The 19,952-nt window shown below is 51.9% G+C and overlaps 1 protein-coding gene across 5 annotated transcripts in view; it reads right to left on the bottom strand.

Annotated features, from left to right (window-relative positions):
* Window positions 1-1,099: 1,099 nt before the first annotated feature.
* SSX2IP (SSX family member 2 interacting protein) overlaps window positions 1,100-19,952 on the bottom strand; it is a 472,212-nt gene continuing 453,359 nt past the window's right edge. For all 5 annotated transcript variants that reach the window (XM_078645587.1, XM_078645605.1, XM_078645619.1 and 2 more), the window contains one exon: window positions 1,100-3,260. In XM_078645587.1, coding sequence (XP_078501713.1) covers window positions 3,176-3,260 — 85 coding nt within the window. In that variant the 3' untranslated portion in view covers window positions 1,100-3,175. The remainder of the gene's footprint in view (window positions 3,261-19,952) is intronic.

Here is a 19,952-nt window from a genome sequence, read left to right as displayed (position 1 = left end):
GTCTCATTGATTGCCTCTGTGAGTACAACAAATGCTTAGCACTACCCTCTGATAAGCCTAACTGCACGCCCACACTACCACAAATGGAGCGTTAGTATTATCTATTTTTGCCTCTGTATCAATATGGGTCTCACTGGACTCTCTATACAGTGTACTTCGTTTTAGTGCACTATATAGAGAGCCAGCTTCCTGTAAGGGTGCTCTCCTATGTGATAATGATAAAATGGAGTCACTGTGAAATATTTTTTTTTGCCTAGGATCACACAATTTGTGAACAGTTTGTGTGGCAAGAACATTACAGTAAGGTCGAGTAGATTATTCAAGTCACTAGACATGCAAGTCTGATAACATTTTTAGGACTTTGAGGTCTGTGAGACACCAAGACCGACATTATGTGGGTCCACAAACAAAAAACTGTTTCTTGCAGGTGGAAGCATGATTTCGTTGATGGGGACATGTGTGTGCAAAACGAAATTCGTTTTGCTTTTTTTATTTCAAAGCGCACGCACGTCCCCATCAACAAAATAAGCCCACACCACAGAGAAATCATCCCCCTGCTCGGCAGGACACACAACTGCCCGGTAGCCAGTCCGGCCCTGGAAGCATAGTAAATAAACAAAAGAAAGACTAATTCCAAAATTAGTGTTATGAGCACAATTTGTGGATCTGTCTAGTTACAGATATACTGTACCTAGGTCACAGATGTTATGCTTAGCTGGGATGTTACACTTGTGGAATATCTAGAGCTTGGCTGGTTAGATGTTATGGATTATCACTCAAGTTATACTTTAAGAGAAGGGGACCAAAGGTGCTGTATGAGTAAGCTATGATGTTCGTCTTTTCCTCTTTCTTATCCTAAGGGTTAGAGGCGAGACAGAGGGTTACGGTTCAAATAAAAGTTTACATTGGTGCAACGGGTTTGAGCCAATGGAAATTGTGACATGAAATTGGGAATTCTTTCTTTACATCCATTTCAATTTGCTAGACCGAAACGTTGCTTAAGATAGACACAAATAAATAAAAAAAAAAAAAATATATATATATATATATATATATATATATATATATATATATATAAATACATTTCACAGTATTCAAATGAGGAAGCAGCACGTCGTAGCAATTTATTATAACAAAACAAATTTACATATAACATTTTGAGACAACTAAACTTCACAATTAACAGAATTAAATAAAAAAAAATGACACGATATTCCACAGTTGTTTTGAAAACAAAAAACATGAAACACTGGCAACTTTTGCAAATCACGTGAATAAACACCTCACTCAGTTTTTATATCAGTTTACACCACAGGAAATCTGAATAAAATATGGGATTTGTCACACGGGAGGCAATATCCGATGCCAAGCAGCATGAACTCAAATAAAATTATCATAACTTTAAAGCACGCGGTCGAAACCACTGAAAGTAGCTTTCCTAAACATTGACATACCCTACACTAAGAAAGGCAGCCAAACAGGCTCTTCAGGGTAACCAATCGAAAACCGATATTTCAAGAGTAGTGAAACTTCCAGTTGCACTAACATGATGGTACTCTGGTGCCGAGGGAAGAAAACAGGCGGACAGCCATGTATCGCGTTTAACAGACCGATCTAACTGCTTTCAAAAAGAATGTGGTATTCGCAGGAATAATACTAACTAGCAAAATGCCACAACGTACAAGCAATCTGAATGAATATTCATTTAAAGGCACCACTCGAGAAATTAAAGGGAATTTGTTGTTTCCCTGAGGATTTTATTCTCCAAAGAGAATATGCTTACACTATTAAGCCCATAAAAGTATCCGTTTTAGACGTATATTCCAAATATGAATATAAATTCCCCATTTGAAAATAAATAATTCTAGTTAAACGCATCCACAATAAAAAAAGGTCAACAAAGTGTTCAAGGAACACAAGACATTCCTAGTTCTCATTTTAAAGTTAACTATTCGAGGAAAATTCAATCCTTCATAAAGAAAAGAATTAAACCAGATCTACTCATGAAACTCAGAAGAATAGGACATCCCACAAAAGCATCTGGATATTGCTCTATGACCAATTCCAGCTCTATGCTTTCATCACAACATCAAGCCTAGCAAAAAGTGTGTTCAATTCTCAACCATTGCAAGAATGCATTCTGGTATGGTGCAGTATACTGGTTTTCTCCGAGGTGTGGCTCAGTCTTTAGAGCATTCACCTTTTGTGTAATTCAGAAGGTTTGCATTCATGTTATCGTCCTTTATTTTTCAAATTGCCCACCAATTAAATGAGCAGTTCTACAAATTAGACAATTACTTCAAATATGATGTGCACTTTCTGAAAATGTAAACTTTAGTTTTAGAAATGTAAAAAAAAAACATAAGTCCAGCCCTAGATTTACCTAAGCCTGCACAGGTAATTTGGCAGTGCAATGCAAGTCCATCCACCAACAACAATTCGGAAAAATATGCTTAATGCCTTGATCGGCCTCAGTCATCTCACTTGAGACTTAAGAGGAGGCACATCTGATAAATGAAATCATTGTAGGGAGTTGAAACTATCGACAGTGCTGATTTCAACAGAAAAAGTCCATACATTATTGGCATAGTTTCTTTTCACAGTAAATCCCAGCAAGAAAGCATTTCAAACACTATGATTAATGTTCAATAAAATAAACTATGCATAATTTGTGCAACGCCAATTTTCATTACAAAATACCTAAATCGCTACAAAACATATTTATATATAAAATGTACTTACAATCTACAAAACATAATTTAAATAGGCAAAGGTTTCAACGTATTTGACATTGATATTACAACAGTCAAAAGTCAGAAGGCCCTGTATACATTTCAGAAATTGTGCGTCTATTATATACTATACAAAGCTTCAAGTTATAATCCTTAACCTGCCTAAAGTTCGATAACTCATTGCATTAAAATGACCTTATTAAGAACTACAAAAATATTCACTGTTTCGTTTTGAAATGTCACCGAAGACGAGCATAAATTCGCATTTTACATACTAAGGTCAACTGAAAATAAATAATCTTAAAATACATTCCATGAATCATTTGCTTGATGAAGTTTCAAGCACTACAAAATTTGGTAAATGCTTTTATGGTGTTTGTGCAAGTGCTTGTGTATCACAGAACAAACTGTAGCGGTCACGTGGAGAAGATGTCCAGTGCCCTTTAATTCAAGTTTATAAATTCTCTTCCATTCCAATTTGGTTTGCTGTCCGACATAACTCGTTTCACCGACACGGTTCTTGAAGTGCTGAAAAATAGAATGTAGAGAATTATTATTATTATTTTTTTTAAAAAGACAATTATAATACCCCTCAACGATGCAAATCTTCCCATACATCTTTTGGAACATCAGATCAGCGGTCAGAAAACACCATCTCACACAACAAATCTGGACGGACTCTTCACAGAGGAAAGGCTAACCACAAACTGTAAAATCGCATTTGCTGACCAGGTGTTAAGAGAATTTCAACCCCAACAAACAAAAGACTAGATCAGAAAGTTGGAAGTCTAGCAGTCATGGTCAAAATACACACACAAAACTCTGCTTCATGGAAACTCGCATCCTACAAAGTCAAACATATATGCATAAACCATCTGATGTTACACTGTTAGATACAACAGACAATCCAACTTTTGACACCATTTACTGACTTCATATCCATGTTTCTAGCACATGAGGAGTGTCACTCTATACAACCCCCAATCTTGTCCATTTTCTTCCCGTTTAACCAAGATGAAACAGACATTACCATTTTATTAATATTCCTTTACTTACGACAGTGTGACTTTCACCAATAGTAAAAGTAAACCCAATGCATTTCAAGAACACTCTTCTTCAGGGGTACCCAACATAAGAATTAAAAAGAAGGATCCCATTATATCATCACTATACAATCATGTATTGCCCCAACTAATTAACACTCAATGTAGCCTATGGTGCTTCCAAAAGAAACTCCATAAATGTAAAAGCAGACACAAAGCTTAAAAAGCAGAGGCAGTATGCTTGTATAAGAAGGACAATGGCGGGGTCACACGGTGGTGGCTGCGTTTAAGTTTGATGGCGTTTCTTTTGGATGCATCGTAAGATACTTTGTTACTTCAACAGTTGCGAACACCTTTCTTTAGATGTAGAATTGGTACATCACAGTCTCTGGTTGTGAGGAGCAATTGTGTGTTTGCAAGCTTACTTTAATTTCCTCGTTATTTGGAGCAATTTCACTTTTTTGGTTGGTCATTGCACCACGGAACATGTTTTATACACAATGTTTTTTCAGATTCACTGTTAATGTGGGTTCTTTCTCGGGTTTACTTTAGCTTCTTGCATGTGGGATAGATAAGATACGAGGATGATCTAGATTTTATTATTTTACTTTTTGCATTTCATGGTTTAAAGCGCAAGAGTTTGTTTTTGGGTTTTGAAGGTACTAATTCTATTTGCTTGCGGGGTAGGGCTTTAGTAACAGTAGGTTTATAGCTGTATGGTGAAGTAACATCGAGTGTTAATTAGTAGGAGCAATACATGATTGTATAGAGCAGAGCTTTCCAAACTGTGTCCCGACACAGTACTGTGTCCCCTGCAAATGGTGGGTGTGTCGCAGGATGACACCAGTATTAAGAGCACTTAGCACATAAGTGCTGCTAATTAGGAGGCATTCCTTTGAAAGAGTGTCTCGGAATCAGCCGCAGCAGCGCGGACTCCAAGACACTCTGCTCTATGGGTGCCGGGCGATTCACAACAAAGCCCCATTAACAAGTAAATGGTCTTTTAAAGACCTGCGAAGTACTCTGTGCGGCTGTGTGTGTGCCCGGGAAGCTGGGGTGTGGTGACAGATGAGAAGTGTCTGAATGTCAGCTTTGTGTGCGATGGATATGATGACTGCGGAGACCTCAGCGATGAGCCGCACCACTGTGGTAATTCGAGTGCCTTTGTTAAGTGAACTAACAGAGCACATTTCAAGTAGTGAGAAGATTCCTGCTGTAATTTACTGCCCGACTACTTCCTTGGTGTATGTGCGAATGAGACCCGAGCTGGTCCTTACAGCTGGTAGCTCCAGTCCCTGGACCTCTTTGTTTTGGCCCTCTTCCCTGGGTCCTCCCCCTTCCCCCTCTTCCTCAGTCAAAACCTTAGGGATAAAACTGGATGATCACCTCACCCTGCACTCCCAGATCAGCTCAGTTGTTTCGTCCTGCTTCCTGATCCTCCGCACTATCTGTAAAATATCACGGTTCTTTTCCTTTTCTGCTCTCAAGCTCATTCTTTTAGCCTTGGTCATATCTCGCCTCGACTATGGGAACGTTTTGTACACTGGTGTCCCTGCCTATGACCTTCGACGGCTCCAACTGGTCCAAAATCAGGCCGCTCGACTGGTTCACAATCTCCCGAAATCTCACCATGTTACCCCCTTACTCAAAGCCCTGCACTGGCTCCCCATTCGGGAACGTGCTCTCTTCAAGATGGGCAGCATAACCTTCCAGGCTCGAGCAGGCACGGCTCCGGCCTTCATTAATTCTGAAATAAAGACCTACATTCCCAATAGAGAGCTGCACTCTTCCTCCCAATCTCTTCGCTCTGTTCCTCGCTTTAGGAAAAAAAGTCGGGGGGTATGAAGTTCTATACTCTCGCCCCAGCCCTCTGGAATACCTTTCCCCTTACCGTCAGATCTTCCCCTAACTACCTTGAGTTCCGGAAAGCTCTCAAGACGTTCTTTTTCACACCAGCCTTTCCACACTAGCGCCCTACTCCTGCCTCTCCCACGGAAGTGTATCCTCAGCGCCAAGAAACCGCTTGGTAGTCGTGCGCTTTATAAGTATTTTAATTTCAATTTTAAGACCCATGCATTGAAATTTGCATACGTGTATACTAAACATACAAGCAGATGTGATTAATGATTTAGAATGAATTGGATTACACCCGATTTGTCTCTGGTGATAAAAATAAATAGATTGGGTTCTTTAAACACCACCGCAAAGTTAGTGCAAGAATGCAAAACTCTTAACGTTATGAAGGAGAAGGTGAATGGACATGTCCTGAGGAGGCCATAAAATAGAGAAGTTGTATTGCTTGCCAGCACGTTTGGAGGAGCTGAGAAATAACAAAATGTATTAACACCTTAGGAGCTTGTAAATATACCTCCCCAGTGCTGCGCTGTCCATTTTCCAGTGCTGATTTGGACGTCCAACGGTCGCACGCAGCACTGGGGAGGTAGTGCCCGTGACGACCGTTGGCCGACGGCAGCACTTAAAGGGTTATAGAGGACTTTTAATGAGAGAGTAATATATGAAAAATGCAATATAATTCAGTATGTTATAGGGCCTAATGTACGGATTTCCCAATTGCAAAAAGTGGGTGCAAATTGCATACCATCTTTTTGTGAATGAAAACTAATTTTGTGAACCAGCGAATATAGTAAGAGGGAGGTGGGCGACAGAGGGAGGTGGGCGACAGAGGGAGAGAGGCAGAGTGAGAGAGGCAGAGTGAGAGAGGGGGAGGGAGAGGGAGGGGGAGGGAGAGGGAGAGGGAGAGGGAGAGGGAGAGGGAGAGGGAGAGGGAGAGGGAGAGGGAGGGAGAGGGAGAGGGAGAGGGAGAGGGAGGGAGAGGGAGAGGGAGAGGGAGAGGGAGGGAGAGGGAGAGGGAGAGGGAGAGGGAGAGGGAGGGAGAGGGAGGGAGAGGGAGAGGGAGAGGGAGAGGGAGGGAGAGGGAGGGAGAGGGAGGGAGAGGGAGGGAGAGGGAGGGAGAGGGAGGGAGAGGGAGGGAGAGGGAGGGAGAGGGAGGGAGAGGGAGGGAGAGGGAGGGAGAGGGAGGGAGAGGGAGAGGGAGGGAGGGAGAGGGAGGGAGAGGGAGAGGGAGGGAGGGAGAGGGAGGGAGAGGGAGAGGGAGGGAGGGAGAGAGGGGGAGAGAGGGAGAGAGAGGGAGAGGGAGAGAGAGGGAGACCGAGACAGAGAGGTAGACAGAGGTAGACAGAGAGAGGGAGACGGAGAGGCAGAGAGAGGGAGACAGAGTGAGAGGCAGAGAGAGGCAGAGAGAGGCAGAGAGAGGCAGGGAGAGGCAGAGAGAGGCAGGGAGAGGCAGAGAGGCAGGGAGAGGCAGAGAGAGGGAGGGAGAGGGAGAGGGAGAGGGAGGGAGGGAGGGAGAGGGAGAGGGAGGGAGGGGGAGGGGTAGACAGAGAGAGGTAGACAGAGAGAGGTAGACAGAGAGAGAGAGGGAGACCAAGTGAGAGGCAGAGGGAGGGAGAGAGAGGGAGGGAGAGAGAGGGAGGGAGAGAGAGGGAGGGAGAGGGAGAGGGAGGGAGAGGGAGAGGGAGGGAGAGGGAGAGGGAGGCGGAGAGGGAGAGAGGGAGAGGGAGACGGAGAGGTAGAGAGAGAGAGGGAGACGTAGAGAGAGAGGGAGACGTAGAGAGAGAGAGGGAGACGTAGAGAGAGAGAGGGAGACGTAGAGAGAGAGAGGGAGACGTAGAGAGAGAGAGGGAGACGTAGAGAGAGAGAGGGAGACGTAGAGAGAGAGAGGGAGACGTAGAGAGGGAGAGGGAGACGTAGAGAGGGAGAGGGAGACGTAGAGAGGGAGACGTAGAGAGGGAGAGGGAGACGTAGAGAGGGAGAGGGAGACGTAGAGAGGGAGAGGGAGACGTAGAGAGGGAGAGGGAGACGTAGAGAGGGAGAGGGAGACGTAGAGAGGGAGACAGAGTGAGAGGCAGGGAGGGGGAGGGAGAGGGAGGGAGAGGGAGGGAGAGGGAGACGGAGAGGTAGACAGAGAGAGAGAGAGGGAGACAGAGAGGTAGAGAGAGAGGGAGGGAGGCAGGGAAAGGGAGAGGGAGGGAGAGGGAGGGAGGGAGGGAGGGAGAGGGAGGGAGAGGGAGGGAGGGAGGGAGGGAGAGGGAGGGAGAGGGAGGGAGAGGGAGAGGGAGGGAGAGTGAGAGGGAGAGGGAGGGAGAGGGAGGAAGGGAGAGGGAGGGAGAGGGAGGAAGGGAGAGGGAGGGAGAGGGAGGAAGGGAGAGGGAGGGAGAGGGAGGGAGAGGGAGGGAGAGGGAGGGGAGAGAGGGAGGGAGGGAGGGAGAGGGAGAAGGAGGGGAGGGAGGGAGGGAGAGGGAGAGGGAGGGAGGGAGGGAGTGAGGGAGGGAGGGGGAGAGGGAGGGGAGGGAGGGAGGGGGAGGGAGAGGGAGGGAGGGAGGGAGAGGTAGAGAGAGGGAGACGGAGAGGTAGAGAGAGAGAGGGAGGGAGGCAGAGAGAGGCAGAGAGAGGGAGGGAGAGGGGGAGGGAGGGAGAGGTAGACAGAGAGGTAGACAGAGAGAGAGAGACAGACAGAGAGGTAGACAGAGAGAGGGAGGGAGACGGAGAGGTAGAGAGGGAGAGGGAGAGGGAGGGAGAGGGAGAGGGAGAGGGAGAGGGAGGGAGAGGGAGGGAGAGGGAGGGAGAGGGAGGGAGAGGGAGAGGGAGGGAGAGGGAGGGAGAGGGAGGGAGAGGGAGGGAGAGGGAGGGAGAGGGAGGGAGAGGGAGGGAGAGGGAGGGAGAGGGAGGGAGAGGGAGGGAGAGGGAGGGAGAGGGAGGGAGAGGGAGGGAGAGGGAGGGAGAGGGAGGGAGAGGGAGGGAGAGGGAGGGAGAGGGAGGGAGGGAGGGAGGGAGGGAGGGGGAGAGGGAGGGAGAGGGAGGGAGAGGGAGGGAGGGAGAGGGAGAGGGAGGGGAGGGAGGGAGGGAGAGGGAGGGGAGGGAGGGAGGGAGAGGGAGGGGAGGGAGGGGAGGGAGGGAGGGAGAGGGAGGGGAGGGAGGGAGAGGGAGGGGAGGGAGGGAGGGAGAGGGAGGGAGAGGGAGAGGGAGGGAGAGGGAGGAAGGGAGAGGGAGGAAGGGAGAGGGAGGAAGGGAGAGTGAGGGAGAGAGGTAGACAGAGAGAGAGGGAGACAGAGGTAGACAGAGAGGTAGACAGCGAGAGAGAGGGAGACGGAGAGGTAGAGAGGGAGAGGGAGAGGGAGGGAGAGGGAGAGGGAGAGGGAGAGGGAGGGAGAGGGAGAGGGAGGGAGAGGGAGGGAGAGGGAGGGAGAGGGAGGGAGAGGGAGGGAGAGGGAGGGAGAGGGAGGGAGAGGGAGGGAGAGGGAGGGAGAGGGAGGGAGAGGGAGGGAGAGGGAGGGAGAGGGAGGGAGAGGGAGGGAGAGGGAGGGAGAGGGAGGGAGAGGGAGGGAGAGGGAGGGAGGGAGGGAGGGGGAGAGGGAGGGAGAGGGAGGGAGAGGGAGGGAGGGAGAGGGAGAGGGAGGGGAGGGAGGGAGGGAGAGGGAGGGGAGGGAGGGAGGGAGAGGGAGGGGAGGGAGGGGAGGGAGGGAGGGAGAGGGAGGGGAGGGAGGGAGAGGGAGGGGAGGGAGGGAGGGAGAGGGAGGGAGAGGGAGAGGGAGGGAGAGGGAGGAAGGGAGAGGGAGGAAGGGAGAGGGAGGAAGGGAGAGTGAGGGAGAGAGGTAGACAGAGAGAGAGGGAGACAGAGGTAGACAGAGAGGTAGACAGCGAGAGAGAGGGAGACGGAGAGGTAGAGAGAGAGAGGGAGACAGAGTGAGAGGCAGGGAGAGGGAGGGAGGGAGAGGGAGGGAGAGGGAGGGAGAGGGAGGGAGAGGGAGGGAGAGGGAGGGGGAGGGAGGGGGAGGGAGGGGGAGGGAGGGAGGGGGAGGGAAGGAGGGAGAGGGAGGGAGGGGAGGGAGGGAGGGGGAAGGAGGGAGGGAGAGGGAGGGAGGGGGAGGGAGGGAGGGGGAGGGAGGGAGGGAGGGGGAGGGAGAGAGGTAGGCAGAGAGAGGTAGACAGAGAGAGAGGGAGACAGAGTGAGAGAGGGAGACGGAGAGGTAGAGAGAGAGGGAGACAGAGAGGTAGAGAGAGAGGGAGAGGGAGGGGGAGGGCGAGGGAGGGAGAGGGCGAGGGAGGGGGAGGGAGGGAGAGGGAGGGAGAGGGAGGGAGAGGGAGGGAGATAGAGAGGGAGATAGAGAGGGAGGGAGGGAGGGGAGAGGGAGAGAGGTAGACAGAGAGAGGTAGACAGAGAGAGAGAGGTAGACAGAGAGGTAGAGAGAGGGAGTCAGAGTGAGAGAGCAGGGAGAGGCAGGGAGAAGCAGGGAGAAGCAGGGAGAGGGAGGGAGAGGGAGGGAGAGGGAGGGAGGGAGAGGGAGGGAGGGAGAGGGAGGGAGAGGGAGGGAGAGGGAGGGAGGGAGAGGGAGGGAGGGAGAGGGAGGGAGGGAGAGGGAGGGAGGGAGAGGGAGGGAGAGGGAGGGAGACTGTTGGACTTGGCCCTTCTGGCAGGTTCACCCCTAAACTTTTTGCTTTTGGTATGTGACCTGTGTTAGTGATTTTTGGGTCCCTGCGCACTTTTTCCCTGTGTCCCAGAGTAAAGTGCGTGTGTGTAGTATGACTGGCCTGCCCTCCCATAGGAATGCATGGGGAATGTGTGTGTCCCTGGTAGTTCCTGATGCGTGGGTAGTGCAGGCTCGAGTTTAGTATGTGTGAACTCGTGAGTGAATGCTGCACGATGGTATGTGCGGCTTGTATGTGTCTAGTTGGGAAGTGCTACTTCTAGACATTGATGTATGTGTGCTGTGAAGGTGCTGGCGTGTGATTGGCTGGAGCTAGCTGGTGAGCCTGGCTCCAGGAAGTCTGGGTTGGTCTGCCCGGTGGTGAATGTGAGATTAGCATGCTGATGGCTGGGGAGGAGTGTACCTGTGTCCTGAATGAGGCTGGGTTTTCCCCTGACAATGCTGGCTCCGCCCCCCTGTGGTGCGTCTAACGACCCTAGCCCTGCCAGTGAATAGAGAGGGTGGTTGAGCCCATCAACAGTGCTCACAGACCAGCTGCGACTGGTTCTGCCCCCACCCTGCTCCTACAGACAAAGGATTTACTGTATAAAAATGGGGCTGGGTCCCCACAGAAGTTGTTCTCTTTTCTGATCCTGCCAGAGGGGGCTGTTGCTGCTGCTGGGGCCAGGAGGACCGCCACTTGGACTGTCTCCCTGCCTGAAAACCCAGTGTGCTGGCTCTGGGCCCAGCCTTGCCCCCCTGCCTGCCTCCAGCCCCTGCTGGAGCTTGTGCTGTGCCTATAGCACTGAGAGCACTGCTCTCTGTCCTTCAGCGCTGGGGAGCGCTGAAACCCCTTGTCTAGCGCTTGAGAGCGCTTCATTTGGCCCATAGCGCTGTGAGCGCTTTATCTTGTCCTGTGGCGCTTGGGAGCGCCTTTCCTTTGTTGCTAGCGCTGCTAGCGCTTTGTGTGCCCAGCCGGTGCCCACCCGGCATCCTTTCACCCCGTGAGGTGACCCAGCGGCGCGCGGGTGCCACCCCGCTCATTTGCTGCCTCTATTTTGCCCCGTGGTACTTTGCTATTAAGAAGCCGGAGCCCACCCAGCATTGCCCGGTGTGTTCACCGCCGCAGCACCGGGCCGAGAAAAAGAAGCTGCAGCGTCATCTCCAGGCTGCGCTGGGATTGGCCCAGCCGGCCGAGCCTCCCGCCGCGTCATCGGGGGAGGACCGGAGAGGCAGGGAGCAGCCTGCCGCGTCTCGCCAAGGCTCCCGAGTGAAGAGGAGCCCCGCCCGCGGCCCCAGCAAAGGAGCAGAGCCGCCGCGAGACACCCAGTGAGTGAGGCAGAAGGAAAGGGAGGGGCGTCGGGACACATTGTCGGTGTCCGCCCCCCCCCTTCCCGGTAGCGCGAGCTCGCGCTAGTTTTCAGAGTGAAGCCACGAGGGCTTCAAGGGGGCATTACCGACGTCTCGAGTCCCCAGAGGGGGGGGGGGGGGACACTCCAAACCAGGGTGCACACGTGTTTGCGGGTCCCCCGTGAGGGGCCCCCACCACCCCAGAAAGCCGCGCCTTGGTAGTTAGAGCCCGAGAGGCTCTTGGGAGCATCTGCCCTTGCCCAGAGTCCCCCGAGAGGGACTCAAACGTGCCCACATTTGTTTATTTGAGTGAGTCCCCCGTGAGGGACTCCACCGAGGCCCACATCCGTGTTGAGGAGCCCTGAGGCTCCTGGGGGCAATCTGCATATTTCGAGCCCAAGAGGCTCCCGGCCATAGGTTGTTTCGCGAGCCCTGAGAGGCTCGAGGCCAGTTCCGTGTTCTTGAGACCAGGGAGGCTCTTCAAGTGTTCGAGGGTCCCCCGTGAGGGGCCCCACTGCCCAGTGAGGCAGCAGTCGTGTGCGAGAGCCTGAGAGAGGCTCTGAGGGTGCCATTTTCTTGTTTTGCGAGCCCTGAGAGGCTCGAGTGCCCAGTTCATTGTTCCCGAGCCCAGAGAGGCTCCTTGCCCGCATTTGTTCTTGTCCAGAGCCCAGAGAGGCTCAGCAGTGCCACAGTAGTGGTTCTTGAGCCCACGAGGCTCCAACGTTGCCCTAACTTTCCCTGCACCAGTTGCCCAGCACTTTGTGGGCAACTGCCACGTTTAGGCCCCCTGACTTTGGGACACAGGGCGTCCTAGCCCTAGAGAGGCCAGTTGGCCTAGGGACAGTCACAGGTGGTGACTTAAGTGAGTTTGGCGCAATTGTTATTGCTACACCCCTGAATGTGTGGATACATCATGTGTTTTGCTTCTTTCCCTTTGCTAGGTGTTTATGCTAAGGTGTTTGCTTTTCCTTCCATAAGTCCTGAGACTAAGGTCCTAGTTACCTGCGTGATTTTCCTAGAGTGGTTAGGGTTACGTAGGAGGACCCCTTACCAGGAAGTCCTGGTTGTGTGCTACATGTGCTATTTTTATGCTAAAGTCATTATATGATTATGTGCCGAGTATTGTTTCTACAAAGTATTATTTCTACAAGTGCTAAGTTCTAAAAGTGCATACCCTTGACAGTGGTCCAGGTGGCCCTGTCCTGTACATAATCCCTTGTAAATTCCGCCCGTGCCTGTTGGCACAGTGTAACAATATGTGTGTTTTATCTAATGTATATTTATTATAATACAAAGGCTATTTTCATATAACCTTGTGTGGAGTTTCCTTTGCGGTGGGCCTTGGGAGTTGTTGCTGGGGGTGCGCGCGCAAACACTTAACTTACATCGCCTCCAAGTTTAGCCTTGCTGCTCGCGCCACGTTACCTAGAGGGTGAGCAGGGGTTATCTTGTTGTGTGACTCCCTTGCCCTGACTTGGGAATAGGGATCTCTGACTGACTTTGGCGAAAGCCCTGGCCAGCCGGGGGTCCCGTTTCCAACATTGGTGGCAGCGGTGGGATAAGGATTTGTGTTTGCGTTGTACCACAGTAGCAGCTGGCCGCACTTCAAAGCTCTACATTTTTAGATAACCACATTTTGGGGATTATTGTTTTTGGTGAAGTTCCATTATTGCTTCTCCTGAAGAGTGTCATTTTATAATTGTGTTCAGTACATTTGTCCCCCGCCCTGCTTCCAGAGTTTGGTACCTGTGTCGCTTTTGGTCAGGTTGAGAAGTCAGGGGTGGTAGAAACTGCCTTACCGATCCGAGGGGAGGGTGTGTGTGGATGAATGGTGTGTTTTCCTGGACGCATGAGTAGGAGTTCTCTTTGATAAGGAGATTGTTGAAGTCTTGGAATTGTGTACTCTTACTTCAGATTGTAAGGTCCCTTGTGTTGCACGTGTCTGTGAGCATCCTGTTAAAATGGAATCTCCTTTTAACCTCTGTGGCCTGTTTAAGTACAGTGTGCATGAGTTGGTACGGTTTTGTGAGGAGAGAGACATCCCAGTGAGTGAGTTAGACACCCAGTCCAAGCTTAGGGATAACATGATCCTATGGCAGAAGGATGACTGGGAGCGTGAGCACACTGAGAGGGAGAGGGCCCGGGCCGCACACCATGAGGGTGGTGGGTCTGAGGGGAGCCCCGAAGAGTCTGAAGTGGAGAGTGAGTTTGACAGTGACTGGGTGCCAGCAGAGAGCGAGGACCCCATAGATAGGGAGTCCCTTCCTGGGTCCAGTGTCCGATGCAGCACCCCATCCCTTTCCCTGTCCCCAGAGGAGTGGTTGGATAGGAGGGAAGAGAGGGAGCACCAGCTGGCTATGGAGAAGCTCAGGTTAGAGCATGCCAGAGAGATGGCGCAGCTGGGTGTGCAGGAGCGGATTGCAGAGGCTGAGAGGGCCTTTGCCAGAGAGAGATTAGCTCAGGAGGGTAGATTGTTCCCTGAGCACAGTTTTAATTTTCTGGATCCCCCAGGGAGGGTTGAGTCCAGTGGTGGCAGCTATTTAGACTTCAGTGCAGGAAGTCCCCTTCCCGGTCCCCAACGTATGGTCCCTTGTTCCCAAGAGGAGGAGTTAAGGTTGAAATTCAGGGGCAGTAGGAAACTGTCTCACCAGAGTTGGGGGTATTTTGTGGATGACTGTTCAGATGCAATGTGGGATTGGCTGATGACTAACTCGGACAATGAGGTGGACGGAGTGGTGAATATGTTTCTCAAAGAGCAGTTGCTCAGTGTTGTTTGTCCAGAGTTGCGCCAGCACCTGTTGAAGTCTGAATCCCTTAGTCCTTGGGCGCTTGCTGAGGAAGCAGAGCGCTGGGAGAGTGCTAGAGGTTCTCTAGAGTCATTGGTGAGTGACTCCAACAGTAGTGGTTCAGGTATCTTCCAGCCCAGCGTGGTGGAAGAGGCTCAGTGTAGCCCAGCTAGGTCCCAGTATAGTGAGAGGGGTGGAGAGGCTGACTACCTGGCTCAGTGGAGCAGGAGTCAGTGGGTGGCTGAGAGTCCCCAGATGCCCGATGCCCTGTCTCAGAACCGGGATGGTTTCTTGAGGGAACACCAGGTTGGGGACCTAGGCTGTCCTGTTAGCCCATTTGAGGAAGATCTCCTAGTGAGTAGAGGACCTGGAGCGTCTGTAACCAGAGCTCCTGTGGTTCTAGAGTCTGGCAGTACCGCTCCGGTAGGGAGGGTACAGGAGTCCAGCGTGAGGAGTGATTGGGGGATGAGTTTCCCAGTGGATGCACCAGTGGACCAGGGACTAGCCAGTTGGGCTAGATCTTCTTGGGGGGACCTGGGTGGTGCCACTTCTGGTCTGGGGGATCTCCGCGCACTGTCAGGTGGACAGGGGACGGGAGATCTGCGCCAGACAGTCACACAACAGATGTGTCATTTGTTAGCCTCAGGGGGAGGGTGTGTGAATCCCCAGAAGTCCTGGAGTGCCAGGCAATTTTTCCACCGAAGGTTTTAGACCAGAGGTTGGGAGGCCAGGTTCAGGATCCGCCTGACCTGAAGGGTAGGATGTCTGTAAGCAGCGTCCTGACCAGTTCTTCTTCCAGAGGTTCCGCCCCAGTTGGTAGGGAGCAGGACTCTGGAAGGGGGTGCAGAGGGTGGGAGAGCCCACCTCTGACCCCGGTGCAACCTGAGGGGTTAAACCCTGGGTTGGAATGGCGTTCTAGGTGTCCCCCTCGCGGGGGGAGGAGGAACCCTAGAAGAAGAGGTAAGGGGAGGAGAGCCTTCCCCGAGACTCCTGGTCCACCTGAGGTTGTAGACCCTAGGCTGGAGAACCAGTGGCAGTCTAGCCCTGTCTCGCAGACAGGAAGGGTGGAGAGTGGCTATTATGTGCCTGGGGTTACTACCCCCCACTTTGTGAGTAGGCAGGATCCAGTGGCTCCTGGGTGGCCTAGGGCCTGGTCCTGGCCGAGGGCAGCTGGAGAGTACCAGTGGGGTAGCCCAGTTAGTCCCTACAGTAGTTTTAGAAGGATCCCCAGGGGTTCACCGTGGCGTAAAACAGGAGGGTGTCCCTGCAGTTGCGGGCCCGCGTCCGTGTTTTATCGCCCCAAGCAGGGAAGCCCATCACGGTGGTGATTGGTCTGCCCTGCGTTTTGGCTGGAAGGGGGTTGTGTTGGACTTGGCCCTTCTGGCAGGTTCAACCCTAAACTTTTTGCTTTTGGTATGTGACCTGTGTTAGTGATTTTTGGGTCTCTGCGCACTTTTTCCCTGTGTCCCAGAGTAAAGTGCGTGCGTGTAGTATGGCTGGCCTGCCCTCCCATAGGAATGCATGGGGAATGTGTGTGTCCCTGGTAGTTCTTGATGCGTGGGGAGTGCAGGCTCGAGTTTAGTATGTGTGAACTCGTGAGAGTGAATGCTGCACGATGGTATGTGCGGCTTGTATGTGTCTAGTTGGGAAGTGCTACTTCTAGACATTGATGCAGGTGTGCTGTGAAGGTGCTGGCGTGTGATTGGCTGGAACTGGCTGGTGAGCCTGGTTCCAGGAAGTCTGGGTTGGTCTGCCCGGTGGTGAATGTGAGATTAGCATGCTGATGGCTGGGGAGGAGTGTACCTGTGTCCTGAATGAGGCTGGGTTTTCCCCTGACAATGCTGGCTCCGCCCCTCTGTGGTGCGTCTAACGACCCTAGCCCTGCCAGTGAATAGAGAGGGTGGTTGAGCCCATCAACAGTGCTCACAGACCAGCTGCGACTGGTTCTGCCCCCACCCTGCACCTACAGACAAAGGATTTACTGTATAAAAATGGGGCTGGGTCCCCACAGAAGTTGTTCTCTTTTCTGATCCTGCCAGAGGGGGCTGTTGCTGCTGCTGGGGCCAGGAGGACCGCCACTTGGACTGTCTCCCTGCCTGGAGACCCAGTGTGCTGGCTCTGGGCCCAGCCTTGCCCCCCTGCCTGCCTCCAGCCCCTGCCGGAGCTTGTGCTGTGCCTATAGCACTGAGAGCGCTGCTCTGTCCTTCAGCGCTGGGGAGCGCTGAAACCCCTTGTCTAGCGCTTGAGAGCGCTTCATTTGGCCCATAGCGCTGTGAGCGCTTTATCTTGTCCTGTGGCGCTTGGGAGCGCCTTTCCTTTGTTGCTAGCGCTGCTAGCGCTTTGTGTGCCCAGCCGGTGCCCACCCGGCATCCTTTCACCCCGTGAGGTGACACAGTGGCGCGGGTGCCACCCCGCTCATTCGCCGCCTCTATTTTGCCCCGTGGTACTTTGCTATTAAGAAGCCGGAGCCCACCCGGCATTGCCCCGTGTGTTCACCGCCGCAGCACCGGGCCGAGAAAAAGAGGCTGCAGCATCATCTCCAGGCCGTGCTGGGATTGGCCCAGCCGGCCGAGCCTCCCGCCGCATCATCGGGGGAGGACCGAGGACCGGAGAGGCAGGGAGCAGCCTGCCACGTCTCGCCGAGGCTCCCGAGTGAAGAGGAGCCCCGCCCGCGGCCCCAGCAAAGGAGCAGAGCCGCCGCGAGACACCCGGTGAGTGAGGCAGAAGGAAAGGGAGGGGCGCCGGGACACATTGTCGGTGTCCGCGCCCCCCCCTTCCCGGTAGCGCGAGCTCGCGCTAGTTTTCAGAGTGAAGCTACAAGGGCTTCAAGGGGGCATTACAGACGTCTCGAGTCCCCCAGAGGGGGGGGGGCTCCAAACCAGGGTGCACACGTGTTCGCGGGTCCCCCGTGAGGGGCCCCCACCACCCCAGAAAGCCGCGCCTTGGTAGTTAGAGCCCGAGAGGCTCTTGGGAGCATCTGCCCTTGCCCAGAGTCCCCCGAGAGGGACTCCAACGAGCCCACATTTGTTTATTTGAGTCTGAGTCCCACGTGAGGGACTCCACAGAGGCCCACATCCGTGTTGAGGAGCCCCGAGGCTCCTGGGGGCAATCTGCATATTTCGAGCCCGAGAGGCTCCCGGCCATAGGTTGTTTCGCGAGCCCTGAGAGGCTCGAGGCCAGTTCTGTGTTCTTGAGCCCAGGAAGGCTCTTCAAGTGTTCGAGGGTCCCCCGTGAGGGGCCCCACTGCCCAGTGAGGCGGCAGTCGTGTGTGAGAGCCTGAGAGAGGCTCTGAGGGTGCCATTTTCTTGTTTTGCGAGCCCTGAGAGGCTCGAGTGCCCAGTTCATTGTTCCAGAGCCCAGAGAGGCTCCTTGCCCGCATTTGTTCTTGTCCAGAGCCCAGAGAGGCTCAGCAGTGCCACAGTGGTGGTTCTTGAGCCCACGAGGCTCCAACGTTGCCCTAACTTTCCCTGCACCAGTTGCCCAGCACTTTGTGGGTAACTGCCACGTTTAGGCCCCCTGACTTTGGGACACAGGGCGTCCTAGCCCTAGAGAGGCCAGTTGGCCTAGGGACAGTCACACGTGGTGACTTAAGTGAGTTTGGCGCAATGGTTATTGCTACACCCCTGAATGTGTGGATATATCATGTGTTTTGCTTCTTTCCCTTTGCTAGGTGTTTATGCTTAGGTGATTGCTTTTCCTTCCATAGGTCCTGAGACTAAGGTCCTAGTTACCTGCGTGATTTTCCTAGAGTGGTTAGGGTTACGTAGGAGGGGTTTACCCCTTACCAGGAAGTCCTGGTTGTGTGCTACATGTGCTATTTTTATGCTAAAGTAATTATATGATTTATGTGCTGAGTATTGTTTCTACAAAGTATTATTTCTACAAGTGCTAAGTTCTAAAAGTGCATACCCTTGACAGTGGTCCAGGTGGCCCTGTCCTTTACATAATCCCTTGTAAATTCCACCCGTGCCTGTTGGCACAGTGTAACAATATGTGTGTTTTATCTAATGTATATTTATTATAATACAAAGGCTATTTTCATATAACCTTGTGTGGAGTTTCCTTTGCGGTGGGCCTTGGGAGTTGTTGCTGGGGGTGCGCGCGCAAACACTTAACTTACATCGCCTCCAAGTTTAGCCTTGCTGCTCGCGCCACGTTACCTAGAGGGTGAGCAGGGGTTATCTTGTTGTGTGACTCCCTTGCCCTGACTTGGGAATAGGGATCTCTGACCAACAGGCTCCGAATCCACTGCAGAAACGTGTCTACCATACACCAATTGAAGTAGTTATTTGTTTACACTACTATGCACTGTTTTTTAATGTCTGGGAGTGGGTAGGATGTAATAAAATCAGTTTTCCATTTCCACTACCCAATTTTAAACATTTTTTACATTTAGCACTTATTACTTTGTCTCACATTTTGCACTGCTAGTCAGTTCACCCCCTGATGCCAGAATATACTACATTCACATTTGAGATACTGTGATTAGATTAGGCTACCACCTGCCCAATCTACTGTGGGTAAAACCACTTTCCTTCAGGGTGAAGGATCCCAAATGATGCAGGGCGGTACTGGTCGGTGATCTGATGGGAATAATTATTTCACCACATTATACTCTAAGTAGATTTCGCGGTTGTACCCCTAAGATACACAGATAGTTTTTAGATAGTTCTCTTTTTTTGACCCATTGTTATCCAAGTTGTTGGTATTCATAGTGATAAGGGATGATGGCAATGCAAGGTCGGTAAACATTCCCTCAGACCCCCTCTTGTATTCGTTTTATAACATTTAATAATGACCAATATATCTTCTCATCTATTATCATGGTTCCAAAGCGTGTTCATGATATCCCCGCTTATCTGTTAATCCTATCTCGTATCTCACGCAAAGTCTCATCCCATGAGAAAATATAGCCAACAATATCCCCATGTCCTGGTTCTTGGAAAGCTGGTTTCTTATTCAGTGGAGTAGGTTCTCTCTTTTACCCCTGTTACAGATAGGCCCCAAAGACTTACTTCGTCAAGGAGATGCACCTGCAGTGCACCTACCTTGCACCTGATCACAGCTGAACACAGAGTTAAGCCACATGTAAATGTAAATGTAGTTGAGCTTATATAGCGCACAGCTACCCACAGTGGGTTTCCCGGTGCTTGCTTAGGGAACCCTTCCTGGTATTCCCCTGTGAGATAGCAGGGTATCCACAAGGTGAAAGTCAGGCATCCCGCCGCGAGGGGCCGTTGTGGAGATTAAGCAAGCTATTGCCCAGAGTCGCAGAGTGTGAACCCGTGAGTCGAGGAGGCACCGGGGCGAGAATTATCGAGTCCGTGGAATTTTTAGCCCAAGACCCGCCGAGGCGGGGAATTGAACCCTGGTCCAGGACCGATCTCAGCTTCCGGGTCTGCTGCCTCTAACCCCTGAGCCACACTTCTCCACATTGGCGTCATCCCATATTTCAAGTGGGCGCCGACATTGTGGCCACATGATCCGGGCATCACCAGTCATGTAGGTTTTTCCACTAATCATGTTGGAGGGTAAATGTTGCCCTCTGAGAATGTA

Source organism: Lissotriton helveticus, chromosome 1_1 (genome assembly GCF_964261635.1).
Source record: "Lissotriton helveticus chromosome 1_1, aLisHel1.1, whole genome shotgun sequence".
Taxonomy (NCBI): Eukaryota; Metazoa; Chordata; class Amphibia; order Caudata; family Salamandridae; genus Lissotriton; species Lissotriton helveticus.
The sequence above is the reverse complement of the archived record's forward strand: the minus strand, read 5'-3'. Positions and strand labels throughout refer to the sequence as shown.